Consider the following 14,563-nt stretch of genomic DNA (forward strand, 5'->3'; position numbering starts at 1 on the left):
ACTCCCCTTTTCGTAGGCCGATTATATAGATCAGATAACATCGTTTTTATTTATCTCTTTGTCAGTGCCATCAGAGTAAATTACTCTGTCATGTTTGTAGTAGGCATATTTTTTTGTTAAAAAAAATGCGTGCGCCCACTTGTGTGTCCTTTACCGATAAGAAATGAAATCCACTTTCACCCCTGCCAATGTGAAATGTTTAGTATTTCATTATGCATTGTTGAAGAACCTACTTATTTTATGCATCGATTGTATTTCACTATAGAGGAGTAATAAGAAATCCCCTTATTTCTAACATAGTGAAACGTCTCACCTGGTGAGTTGTACACCACCTTGTGGATTTATCTGGTAGTCTATGGAACTGCATACAGCATGAACCCTCAAACTACCCCCATCCCCTTTCCACTCTCTGAATTACCTGAGTGAATGATTGCCTTGGCTGTTAGGGGGAGTCTATTGTTGTGCCAATGACTACAACATTCATGGTATTCTTCACTTAATGGCAGTTTTACAATTCAAATGCTGGAGCTGGACTGTTACATTGTCCCCCAATCACTTTATTTGAAAGAGCAAGACTGTACATGTCCTCCTGTAGGCTACATTCATTCACCATCACAATCTGTATAGATAGCTCCCTACTTTAGGCAGATCATATACATAGCTGCACATTAGAATGTACAAGGTCCCCCCCATCATCCTCCTTTGTCAGTTTCTCAAGTATAGGATTACTGTATGGGGGATGAAGTGTTGTTTGGACGGTCGGTACAGTCCAATTTACATTTATGTACAATAGGATGTGCAATTTGTACCTTAAGGGCTGTGCTACTTACCTTTAAGACCCCAATAAAATGTTATTAGCTGTTAAATGGCATTTTTACGGTGGAATATGTACAAAAGTATATTACCCTAAAGACAGGCCAGGAGGATGGAAACTGACTTTATTTAAATTAAAACTTTATTTAAATTAAACAATAGTAGGACATTTAAACCATTTTAATATTTACCAAAAGACTATCATTGTTAATTTCTGTGCCATTATTGTGATCTATATTTTACCACTTCATCAGTCATGGGAATAGTATGGGAGTAGAAATAGCCCTAATTCACACTATGGAGAAAGCAAGTCTCTACAAGTAACAGGTATGAACAGATATCAAGGCACAAACATACTGCAAAAGACATGGATTTAAACAGAAAAAAAGGAAAGAAAGACAAATAATGTTAGGAAAGCACATCTATATTAAATATTGGTTAAAAATCTTTTATCCTCAAAATTGATACTTTTTTCTTAACTTTTTGTCATTATTTTCTAAAGGAATGTTACATTGTTTGTGAGAATTACAGAAATACAGCTATGATCATCTATGGACAGTCATGCAGAACGATAAGCGATATTATACAGCGAAGAATGTTGGCATCATGGTTGGGGTCAATTTTATTTCAATTCCAGTCAATTCAGGAAGTACATTGAAATTCCAATTCTCTTCAATGCTATTCAATGAAGAAAATTTGAAATTGGAATTTGGTTTCCATTCTGAATTGAATGGAATTAAAATGAAAGTGATCCCAACCCCTGTTGGCATTATGTAAACATTATCCCCCAAAAATTCCTCACAATTTATGTTCTCTCTCCATGCTTGTTTCCCTGTAAAAAATAAGCTTAATGCAATTTAAAGTTTCATAAAATGCAGACATCTGTTAAAGTAAAGTGAATGCATTTCTAACCTCTGATAATAGTTATAAACAATAAAGATACAAGCGAAAAATTATAAATCTGAGATCAAATTTAGACTTGCCAGATATCAATAAAAAAAGAGACACCTATCAAATTAAATATCTAACATACAAAGAAAATAAACAAAAACACAAAAACCACAAGCGGGAGAGGAGGACATGGCGGTTGAGAATCAGTGATTGTTGGAATAATTCTGCAAGGCTTTTTCCCCAACATCTCAGTCTGTTATGTTTGTTTCCATATAGAAAAGTGCCAGTACAGTGTGTCTGTGACGGTGGGGTGTCTGCCCACTCTCTCTCTCTCTATCCCCCAGGCAGCAGGCTCTCTGGGCTGTACTCCTGGAGGACATAGGTAGGAAAAGTCAGCTACCCCAGACATATAGCTGAGCAGATGTTAATTAAAGATGAGATGTGCAGTTTGTCTATTTTTACAGGTAAGACATGCATGGATTTTAAAAATGTGTCACATCTATGTTGTAGTGCCAAGTCAACCTAACCACCAGAAAAGAAATCACACCTCATGTATGCCTGGATTTTAACCTTTATTTAAAGCTTTTTCATAAAACTGTCCCCTTTTATTTTTTGGCAGATCTTCAGACAATTGCATTCTCTATCCTTAAAATACAGGATAAAATCTTGCTATGTCACAAAATTGCGCAGAACACAAGGCGCTAGTTAATTACCATATTGACTATTAAATCATTTTAACATGGCCATTTAGTGACCAAAAGAGACATCACTAACATTGGATTAGCTGTTTGGTTTTCCATAATCTTTGTGCTCACCTTAGCTCCTCCTCTGGCCCGCCTCCTCTGGGCCTGCCTCTAAAAGAGACCACAGTCCTTCAGGTTGTTCTTAATGATGACGTCGGTGACGGCGTCGAAAACAAACTGGACGTTCTTTGTGTCAGTGGCGCAGGTGAAGTGGGTGTAGATCTCCTTGGTGTCCTTCTTCTTGTTCAGGTCCTCAAACTTGGTCTGGATGTAACTGGCTGCCTCATCATATTTGTTGGCTCCTGAGTAGCGAGAGGTTAAAATGGTAAACAAAAAAACAAACAGTATAACATATAATGTGTGGCTGGACATTACAATGTAAGGATTGATTCCTTGATAAACTACTATTAATCAATTCTAAGTTGACATCTCTTGGAAATCGTCACTGGCAAGCTCAATATCCAAATCAAATCAAATTGTATTTGTCAAATGCGTCGAAAACAACAGGTGTAGTAGACCTTACCGTGAAATGCTTACTTACAAGCCCTTAACTCTACTTCTTGAACTGCATTGTTGGTTAAGAAAATATTTACTAAATACACAAAAGTAAAAAATAAAATAAAAAGTTACATAATAAAATAACAAAAACGAGACTATATACAGGGGGTACCGGTACCAAGTCAATGTGCAGGGGTACAGGTTAGTGGGGGGGGGGGGGTGTCAATGTAAATAGTCCAGGTGGCCATTTGATTAACTGTTCAGCAGTCTTATGGCTTATGGGTAGAAGCTGTTAAGGAGCCTTTTGGATTTGGCACTCCGGTACCGTTTGCCATGCGATAGCAGAGAGAACAGTCTATTTGATAATTTTTTGGTGCTTCCTCTGACACCGCCTAGTATATAAGTCCTGGATGGCAGGAAGCTTGGCTCCAGTGATGTACTGGGCTGTACGCACTACCCTCTGTACTGCCCTATGGCCGGATGCCGAGCAGTTGCCATACCAGGCGGTGATGCAACCGGCCAGGATGCTCTCAATGGTGCAGCTATAAAACCTTTTGAGGATCTGGGAACCCGTGTCAAATCTTTTCAGTCTACTGAGGGGGCAAAGGCGTTGTCATGCCCTCTTCACGACTTTCTTGGTGTGTTTGGAGCATGATAGTTTGTTGGTGATGTGGACACCAAGGAACTTGAAACTCTCGACTCGCTCCACTACAGACCCATCAATGTGAATGGCCCTCCTTTTTCTGTATTCCACAATCATCGCCTTTGTCTTGCTCACGTTGAGGGAGAGGTTGTTGTCCTGGCACCACACTGCCAGGTCTCTGACCTCCTCCCTATAGGCTGTCTCATCACTGTCGGTGATCAGGCCTACCACTATAGTCGTCAGCAAACTTAACTTGTTGGGGATAGGGGGCAGTATTTGCATGGCCGGATAAAAAAACGTACCCGATTTAATCTGGTTACTACTCCTGCCCAGTAACTAGAATATGCATATAATTAGTAGATTTGGATAGAAACCACTCTAAAGTTTCTAAAACTGTTTGAATGGTGTCTGTGAGTATAACAGAACTCATATGGCAGTCAAAACCCTGAGACAAATCCTAACAGGAAATGGAAATCTGATGTGTGGAATCACTTCAAACCTTTGCCATTGAATCACACAGGGACTTATTAATCATTTAGCACTTCCTAAGGCTTCCACTAGATGTTGACAGTCTTTACAAAGTGGTTTGAGTCTTCTATGGTAGAAACTGACCCAAAGAGAGGCTTGGGAATTTGGTCACAGAGGGAGGGCTATTACTACTATGACGTGGGCGCCCATGGGAAACCTTTTGTTCCGAAACGTTTAGTAAGACAATGCAATCGTCCGCCTTGAATATTATTGAAGCTCTGGTTGAAAAAGGCCCTAAAGATTTACGTTATACAACGTTTGACATGTTTGAACAAACGTAAATATATATTTTTTGCACATTCGTGACGACAAGTCCCGCGCGCTTCAGTACATTATGAGTAGCCTTCGGAACGCGCTAACAAGAAGGAACTATTGGGACATAAATTATTAACTTTTTCGAACAAAACTACATTTGTTGTGGACCTGGGATTTCTGGAAGTGCCTTCTGATGAAGATAATCATAGGTAAGAGAATATTTACGATAGTATTTTTGATTTTAGATGGTTCCAAGATGGCGCTAACATGTATCGCCTAGCCTATTTTTCTGAGCATACCATGTCATTTATTGCAAAGTGTGATTTCCCAGTAAAGTTCTTTTTAAATCTGGCAATGCGGTTGCATTCACGAGATGTTAATCTATAATTCTTTGAATGACAATATAATATTTTAACAATGTTTTCGAATAGTAATTTTGTAAATTGTAGCGCTGATTCACCGGAAGCATTTGAGGGAAAATATTTTCTGAACGTCACGCGCCGATGTAAAATGCTGTTTTTATATACAAATATGAACTTTATCGAACAAAAAATGCATGTATTGTGTAACATGATGTCCTAGGAGTGTCATCTGATGAAGATTGTCAAAGGTTAGTGCTGCATTTAGCTGTGTTTTGGATATTTGTGATGCATCTAGTTGCTTTGAAAATGGCAGTGTGATTTTTTCTGGCAAGGTACTCTCCTAACATAATCTAATGTTTTGCTTTTGCTTTTGCTGTAAAGCCTTTTTGAAATCGGACAACGTGGTTCGATTCAGGAGAGGTGTATCTATAAAATGGTGTAAAATAGTCATATGTTTGAGAAATTGAAGTTATAGCATTTATGAGGTTTTGTATTTCGCGCGACGCGATTCCACTGGCTGTTGACTAGGGTGGGACGCAAACGTCCCACCTTGCCCAGACAGGTTAATGATGGTGTTGGAGTCGTGCATGGCCACGCAGTTGTGGATGAACAGGGAGTACAGGAGGGGACTAAGCACGGACCCCTGAGGGGTCCCGTGTTGAGGATCAGCTTGGCAGATGTGTTATTGGTTACCCTTACCGCCTGGGGCAGCCAGTAAGGAAGTCCAGGATCCAGTTACAGAGGGAGGTGTTTAGTCCCAGGGTCCTTAGCTTAGTGATGAGCTTTGTGGGCACTATGGTGGTGAACGCTGAGCTGTAGTCAATGAACAGCATTCTCACATAGGTGTTCCTTTTGTCCAAGTGAGAAAGGGCAGTGTGGGGTGCTATTGATATTGCGTCTTCTGTGGATCTGTTGGGGTAGTATGCAAATTGGAGTGGGTCTAGGGTTTCTGGGATGAGGGTGTTGATGTGAGCCATGACCAGCGTTTCAAAGCACTTCATGGCTACCGACATTAGTGCTACGGGTAGGTAGTCATTTAGGCAGGTTACCTTCGCTTTCGTGGGCACAGGGATTATGGTGGTCTGCTTGAAACATTTAGGTATTACAGACTCGGTCAGGGATAGGTTGAAAATGTCGGTGAAGACACTTGGCAGTTGGTCCGCGCATGCTCTGAGTACACATCCTGGTAATCCATCTGGCCCCGTGGCTTTGTGAATGTTGACCTGTTTAAAGGTCTTGCTCACAACAGCTATGGAGAGCATGATCACACAGTCGTCCAGAACAGCTGGTGCTCTCATGCATGCTTCAGTGTAGCTTGCCTCGAAGTGAGCATTAAATGCTTTTAGCCCGTATGCTAGGCTCGTGTCACTGGGCAGCTCGTGGCTGGGTTTCCCTTTGTAGTCCGTAATAGTTTTCAAGCCCTGCCACATCTGACGAGCATCAGAGCCGGTGTAGTAGGATTCAATCTTAGTCCTGTATTGATGCTTTGCCTGTTTGATGGTTCATCTGAGGGCATAGCAGGATTTCTTATAAGCGTCCGGATTAGTGTCCAGCTCCTTGAAAGCGGCAGCTCTAGCCTTTAGCTCGGTGTGGATGTTGCCTGTAATCCATGGCTTCTGGTTGGGATATGTACGTACAGTCCCTGTGGGGACAATGTCGTCAATGCACTTATTGATGAAACCGGTGACTGAGGTGGTATACTCCTCAATGCCATTGGCTGAATCCTGGAACATATTCCAGTCTGTGCTAGCAAAACAGCCCTGTAGCGTAGCATCCACGTCATCTGACCACTTCCGTATTGAGTGAGTTACTGGTACTTCCTGCTTTAGTTTTTGGTTGTAAGCAGGAATCAGGAGGATAGAATTATGGTCAGATTTTCCAAATGGAGGGCGAGGGAGAGATTTTGTATGCATCTCTGTGTGTTGAGTAAAAGTAGTCTAGAGTTTTTTTCCCTCTGTTTGCACATGTGACATGCTGGTAGAAATGAGGTAAAAGGGATTTAAGTTTTCCTGCATTAAAGTCCCCGGCCACTAGGAGCGCCGCTTCTGGAGGAGCATTTCCATGTTTGCTTATGGCCTTATACAGCTCGCTGAGTGCGGTCTTAGTGCCAGCATCGGTTTGTGGTGGTAAATAGACAGCTACGAATAAGATAGATGAAAACTCTCTTGGTAGATAGTGTGGTCTACTGCTTATCATGAGGTACTCTACCTCAGGCAAGTAATACCTCAAGACTTCCTTAATATTAGACAACGTGCACCAGCTGTTATTGACAAATAGACACACACCACCACCCCTCGTCCTACCGGACGTAGCAGTTCTGTCCTGCCGATGCACTGGAAAACCCAGCCAACTGTATATTATCCGTGTCATCTTTCAGCCACGACTCAGTGAAACATAAGATATTACAGTTTTTAAATGTCCCATCGGTAGGATAGTCTCGAACGGAGCTCATCCAGTATTCTCCCATATTCTCCCAGGCTCCCAGGGATTGCAAGTTGGCCAATAGAACGGATGGTAGATGCGGGTTACCCACTCGCTGACGAATTCTCACAAGGCACCCCAAACTCTGCCCCCAATATTATGCCACTGTTTCAATTTGCTGCTGCCAGAGCTACTACTGCTGCTGAAATAGCTATAGCCTCAACAATCACAACTACACTATTTCTCTGTCAGACTGTACTACAACCTGCTGTACGTTACAGTCCTACAGACACATTGGAAGGCTTCTCTACCTGTGTACTCGGGGTAGCAGATAGCCAGGGGGCTGCGTGTAATCTTCTCCTCAAACAGATCCTTCTTGTTGAGGAAGAGGATGATGGAGGTCTCTGTGAACCACTTATTGTTGCATATGGAATCAAACAGCTTCATGCTCTCATGCATCCGGTTCTGGTAGACAGATAGATGGGGAGAAATACTGGGTCACGTACAATTATTTACAGTTGAAGTCGGAAGTTTACATATACCTTAGCCAAATACATTTAAGTGTTTCACAACTCCTGACATTTAATCCTAGTAATAATAATAGTAGAGAGAATGATTTATTTCAGCTTGTATTTCTATCATCACATTCCCAGTGGGTCAGAAGTTTACATACACTCAAATAGTATTTGGTAGCATTTCCTTTAAATTGTTTAACTTGGGACAAACGTTTCAGGTAGCCTTCTACAAGCTTCCCACAATAACTTGGGTGAATTTTGGTACATTCCTCCTGACAGAGCTGGTGTAACTGAGTCAGGTTTGTAGGCCTCCTTGCTCACACACGCTTTTTACATTTACATTTTAGTCATTTAGCTGACGCTCTTATCCAGAGCGACTTACAATAGTGAATGCATACATTTCATCCATTTTTTTTTTTTGTACTGGCCCCCCGTGGGAATCGAACCCACAACCCTGGCGTTGCACACACCATGCTGGCATTGCAAACACCATGCTCTACCAACTGAGCCACAGGGAAGGACTGTAGGACTGTAACGTTTTCAGTTCTGCCCACAAACTTTCTATAGGATTAAGATCGGGGCTTTGTGATGGCCCCTACCTTGACCTTGTTGTCCTTAAGGCATTTTGCCACAACTTTGGAAGTATGCTTGGGGTCATTGTCCATTTGGAAGACCCATTTGCGACCAAGCTTTAACTTCCTGACTGATGTCTTGAGATGTTGCTTCAATATATCCACATAATTTTCTTCCCTCATGATGCCATCTATTTTGTGAAGTGCACCAGTCCCTCCTGCAGCAAGCACCCCCACAACATGATGCTGCCACCCCCGTGCTTCATGGTTGGGATGGTGTTCTTCGGCTTGCAAGCTTCCCCCTTTTTCGCACTAAAGTACGTTCATCTCTAAGAGACAGAATGCGTCTCCTTCCTGAGCGGTATGACGGCTGCGTGGTCCCATGGTGTTTATACTTGCGTACTATTGTTTGTAGAGATGAACGTAGTACCTTCAGGCGTTTGGAAATTGCTCCCAAGGATGAACCAGACTTGTAGAGGTCTACAATTTCTTTCTGAGGTCTTGGCTGATTTCTTTTGATTTCCCCATGATGTCAAGCAAAGAGGCACTAAGTTTGAAGGTAGGCCTTGAAATACATCCACAGGTACACCTCCAATTGACTCAAATTATGTAAATTAATCTATCAGAAGCTTCTAAAGCCATGACATCATTTTCTGGAATTTCCCAAGCTGTTTAAAGGCACAGTCACCTTAGTGTATGTAAACTTCTGACCCACTGGAATTGTGATACAGTGGATTATAAGTTAAATAATCTGTCTGTAAACAATTGTTGGAACAATTACTTGTGTCATGTACAAAGTAGATGTTCTAACCGACTTGCCAAAACTATAGTTTATTAACAAGAAATTTGTGGAGGGCTGAAAAACGAGTTTTAATGACTCCAACCTAAGTATATGTAAACTTCCGACTTCAACTGTATATATACACTAGATGACTGATAAGGTGCATTGTGTTGAAGCCACTGTGCCTCCATCTTGGCACTCCCCCACAAGAGTAAAACAAATATTTAGGAAGCTATAGAAAGCATTTACATAACTTTTTGCCACATGTATTCTATTACAGACACCTTAACACATACTTTTAATTAATATTATGTGATCTAAACATACAATGCGTCTCCCACCAGCATTTTCCTTAAAGTATTTTGATTACAAATATTTACTGTCCACACTACAACAATAAAATACCTAAATCTTGTAATTTTGACCTTGAAACATTTAATTCAAATACTGTAGAATTCCATTCATTCCTAAATTGCCTGGCTGGGCTGATGAGAGTGGATTGCGCAGTCACATGGAACAGAGTAAATAGGCATTTTAACATCATAGATTTAGCCGGTGGTAACTTGTGGAATAGACACTGGCTGGAATGTGATTTTAACCAATCAGCATTCAGGATTAGACCCACCCATTGTATAAATACATCCCATAGGGCAGCGCACAATTTGCCAAGAGTGGTCCGGGTTAGGGGAGAGTTTGGCCGGGGTAGGCCTTCATTGTAAAATAATAATTTGTTCTTAACTGACTTGCCTAGTTAAATAAAGGTTAAATATGGTGACGTCACATCCAAAGACATGAACTAAAGGATAAAACATAGAGGTTGCCACAAGGGGACAGTAATGCCTCATTTTAAATCTAGCTGTATAGGGTAGTGGTACAGTATGTCTTTTGTGAATGTCTATGCTTTCTTCTTTCTCACTGCAGTAGTGGAGATAGATGGAGAAGCTGAGAGTGTGTCTGTGTGGTGTGAGGGGGATGGTGAGAGGAAACATATTGTTCAAGCAGACTGTTAAAAATAGATTCATGTGCTGTATAAAAAAAGGACTCACTGAAAGGAAGTAAAACAGTGAACATCCATAGAAGTAAACCAACGGCCTATTTGCTCCTAAGAATTTGTGAGCTATAACATATCAACAAGACTATTGAATTAATGTGGGATAAAGTTGTTACACTCTCTCACAAAATGCAGTGTCTGTGAGGTAGGATGGTTCCTCCCATCAAGTATTTGTCCTGTACTTACATAAGTGGTGCATTGATTGGGTGCTTGACACCACAGTGAGGAAAACAAATGGCTCGTTGCACAGAAATTAGATGATATCTAAGCAGCTTGAACCAGTCCACAGGTTAAGTTATCAACCCACACTTCAGTAAGCAGTGTGTGCAGTATATCACGTACACCCCTATATAATAAAATATATCTAATCTAATAGCCTATTCCAGTGCACATATCTTGTTAAACAAAATGTAGAGAAGTAATATTTGCTTGATAATATGTAAAGTATATGGATGTTTTGTTACCAGATGACAAGTATACGTATGACCAGTTGATAATGTGTGCATCACAGAAATATTGTCTATTTCCAAGGTGTGGATAAGATAGGTGACTCTTCCTCCTCACCATCTCCTCATCCTCAGCCAGCACCAGGTCATAAGCACTCAGCGCCACACAGAAGATGATGGCTGTGACTCCTTCAAAGCAGTGGATCCATTTCTTCCTCTCTGAGCGCTGGCCGCCCACGTCAAACATCCTGTAGGAGAGAGGTGGAGAGAGGGATGAGTGGAAAGAGAGAGAGAGAGCGGGAGAGAGAGGTGGAGATATGTATGAGGGTAAAGAGAGAGAGAGGAATGAGAGAGGGATGAGGGTAAAGCGGGAGAGAGAGGTTGAGAGATGGATGAGGAGAAAGAGAGAGAGGGAGAGATAGGTTGAGAGATGTATGAGGAGAAAGAGGGAGAGAGAGGATGGAGAGATGGATGAGGGTAAAGAGGGAGAGAGGATGGAGAGAGACATGAAGGTAGTAACACCGAAAAAGAAAGAGAGAAAAGACAAGGTGAAGTACAGAGAGGAGAGAAGTAGAGAAGAAAAAGTGTGATAAGGGGATGAAAGATATAGAGAAAGTGAGGGTGACATTCCATCTCAGGCTATGCATTAACATTTCATGAGGTTGTTCTGAGTACAAAGGCAGCTGGGGAGAGAGACAGACAGAGATCCATTAGATACGCTGGACCGTGATAAAAGACTACAGGGTCAACACTGCTACAGGAAGCCCTCAGGGGCCATATGTATCAAGCGTCTCAAGGTAGGAGTGCTGATCTAGGATCAGGTTCCCCTCTGTCCATGCAATCACATTCATTTTGATCTGAAAGGGAAAACTGCTTCTAAATCAGCACTTCTACTCTGAGATGCTTGACTTCTACTCTGAGTGTTCAGACGCTTGAACACTGGAGACACATTAGACTGTTACACCAGGTGTCTACCAGAAGAACTGGGTAAAGGAACTGGGAGAGAGATGACGAGGCTCTACCACGTGAGCCCACCACACAGATGAGGTGACATTGGTTATTAGGGAAGGCAGGCGCTGAGGTCATACCCCTGCTTGAGCTGTGATTAGTGCGAACAACACAGCCTTTCTATCACACGTTAATGGACATTGATGTGAAGGTAGATTCTATCGAGCTGACCCACTATTCCGCATAGAGCTTCAACCTGCAACAAACTGGGCTTTCACAGGCTCAGACATACAAGATTAAGATGACCTAGTTTAGAACTGAGTGACAGGTTTGACTGTCCCATGACTCTGTCAACAACCCAAATGTCAATAATTTGGCATGGAATAATCTGTACCCGTATTTTGTTATCATCCACAGTCTTTGGCAATGTTCTTGAAATTTCCATTGTGAACGAGTGTGTATTTCCCATGTACAGGTTCACCAAGACCAGTGTGTATTTAAAGGGACTGTGTCCAGTATGCTTCATTAGTTTGAGGTATTCATTTCAGAATGGGTAGTGTGCTGTAATGCAGCTGTTGCTGTTCTGCCTCTGTGGGGAATGGACTCAGGGAGAGAGTGGATGGGTCATAGAGAACAATATTACTTAACGTGCTTCTACACCTGCATTGCTTGCTGTTTGGGGTTTTAGGCTGGGTTTCTGTACAGCACTTTGAGATATCAGCTGATGTAAGAAGGGCTATATAAATACATTTGATTTGAACAGGGTCACAGCAAATGAGGAGAGAGCATGGACAGTAATGTAAAAAATATAAACGGACAAAAGCACTGACATCTCCGGTGAGTGGAGACTGCTGATAGACATGATTGTGGAGCTTAGGAACATGGCAGCCAAAGTGACAGCCAGTGAGAGACAGGTGGAGGAGCTGAAGACAGAGGTGATGGACCAGAGAGTGGAGCATCATTAAGACTGAACTGCATTTATACAAGGACAAAGTAAAGGAACTGGAGAACAAGATCACTGCCCAAACCGCAGACATGTCCACCATGGGACCCAGACTCAGTGCCAATGAGAAAGAGCTGGTGGAACTGAGGAGAGAGAATGCAGGTCGAACTAAGGTAGCGTTCTCTGCTGCTTTAAATAATCACCATGGACCCTTCAATACTGAAATCTCACTGGTCTACACAATGAAATCACAAACATTGGGCAAGCCTACAGCCCTACTACTGGGATCTTCACAGTCCCAGTGAGAGGAGTGTACTAGACAGACTATTTGCATTGCCCCCCCCCGCAATGTTGCATTGCTCCCTTTACGCTGCTGCTACTCTCTGTTATTATCTATGCATAGTCACTTTAATAACTCTACCTACATGTACATATTACCTCGACTAACCAGTGCCCCTGCACATTGACTCTGTACTCGTAGCCCCCTGTATATAGCCTCGCTATTGTTATTTTACTGCTCTACCTGTTGTATTGACTACTTCAGATTCACATTGATGAATTTTAACACTGTAGCACTGGTGAGTGCATTCTTGTATAAGAATGACCAGTGTCTAATGTGGTCAGACCAATAGCCATGGAGGCTTTCAGTATCTAACCAATGCAGTGACTTTGGAGCTGGAGAACGGGGACTTGGTCTACATGCGTCTCCCACCAGGCATCCGGGTCAGGCAATCGGGTCTATGGTGATCGCGATAATCACAGCAGCTTCAGTGGCTTCCTGCTCTTCTCTTTGTGAGGAGAACAACACACAAGCTCTAATGACAGAAACATTACTAGAGAATATGGAGAAAGTAACACAAAAGAAACAAACACTATTTTAGTATGTCTTCTTTTCACTATCTCTCCCTCAACCAAATGTCTCAGTTGTCATTTCTATGCCATTCATTCATTCTGTTGTTATTTTCCTGGAGATGAGTTTCCATAGCTACAGCCAACAGGACAGAGATATAAAGAGGTGACTCTTTTCTTATCAATTGTCTCCATGTAATGTTCATCCCAGACAACGTGTCTGTGAGGCTGTGACGGAAGGTAAATGTCAGCCTCGCGCAGCGCAGCGCTCTGAGTTTATCTGGAACTTGGTCACTGTGGACTCATGTCAGACCACTCAGACAGACAGACGGACAGGCAGGCAGGCAGGCAGAGACAGGCAGAGGCAGACACACAAACAGGCAGACAGGAATGGTCCGATTTATCACCATGTTTCCCATCGTCTATCTGGCTGTTAAAAGCACTGAAGCTTGAACAGATCTCCCATTGTATCAGATGTACTTGATAAACAGTGTTACATCTGCCTCAGGCTGCTCACAGCCAGGAGGTAGAGGGTGTCTCACAACACTTCCTGGTCAGCCATATGCACATGCCATATAAGAAACGCACATGTAGTACACACACAAACCATACACGCTCTTAGAAAAAAAGGTGCTATCTAGTACCTTAAAGGGTTCTTCGTCTGTCGCCATAGGAGAACCCTTTGAAGAACCCTTTTTGGTTGCAGGTAGAACCCTTTTGGGTTCCATGTAGAACCCTTTCTACAGAGGATTCTACATGGAACCCAAAATAGTTCTACCTGGAACAAAAAATAGTTATCCTATGGGGACAGCCAAAGAACCCTTTTGGAACCTTTTTTCATCCACAGCAAGTTAAAAACAAGGGGACAGAGGGAATAGACCAGGTCTCTCTATATTTGTGCACTGGATACATTTTGTTTTCTCAATGTAATGTTTGCCCCTGTCCCAATACACAAAGTCATCCAGATATAGAGACTGACACTACTCAGGTTTCAGGTTTGTTCTAAGAGCCCTTACTTGAAGTGCAGGTCCTTGAAGGTGAAGTGTGTCTCCACGATGCCGGTGGTCTTCACTCTGGTCCGCAGCACGTCCTGCTGTGTGGGGATGTAGTCTGATTTGGCTATCCTCTCCATTTCGTTCAGGTAGCTGTGAGGACCACACACACAGGATGATGATGATGATGATGAGGGGCGACACACACACACACACACACACACACACACACACACACACACACACACACACACACACACACATCCAAGCAGAGGCACTCAAGCAGATACACCACAGCTGTTGTCTGTTGTT

At 42.3% G+C, this 14,563-nt stretch overlaps 1 protein-coding gene across 2 annotated transcripts in view; it reads right to left on the reverse strand.

Annotated features, from left to right (window-relative positions):
• Nucleotides 1-918: 918 nt before the first annotated feature.
• gnai2b (guanine nucleotide binding protein (G protein), alpha inhibiting activity polypeptide 2b) overlaps nucleotides 919-14,563 on the reverse strand; it is a 95,708-nt gene continuing 82,063 nt past the window's right edge. For both annotated transcript variants that reach the window (XM_014133883.2, XM_014133882.2), the window contains 5 exons: nucleotides 14,276-14,404; nucleotides 10,638-10,767; nucleotides 7,466-7,619; nucleotides 2,520-2,749; nucleotides 919-2,073 (listed from right to left, as the gene is read on the reverse strand). In XM_014133883.2, coding sequence (XP_013989358.1) covers nucleotides 2,559-2,749; nucleotides 7,466-7,619; nucleotides 10,638-10,767; nucleotides 14,276-14,404 — 604 coding nt within the window. In that variant the 3' untranslated portion in view covers nucleotides 919-2,073; nucleotides 2,520-2,558. The remainder of the gene's footprint in view (nucleotides 2,074-2,519; nucleotides 2,750-7,465; nucleotides 7,620-10,637; nucleotides 10,768-14,275; nucleotides 14,405-14,563) is intronic.

This window comes from Salmo salar, chromosome ssa12, assembly GCF_905237065.1.
Source record: "Salmo salar chromosome ssa12, Ssal_v3.1, whole genome shotgun sequence".
Classification (NCBI taxonomy): domain Eukaryota; kingdom Metazoa; phylum Chordata; class Actinopteri; order Salmoniformes; family Salmonidae; genus Salmo; species Salmo salar.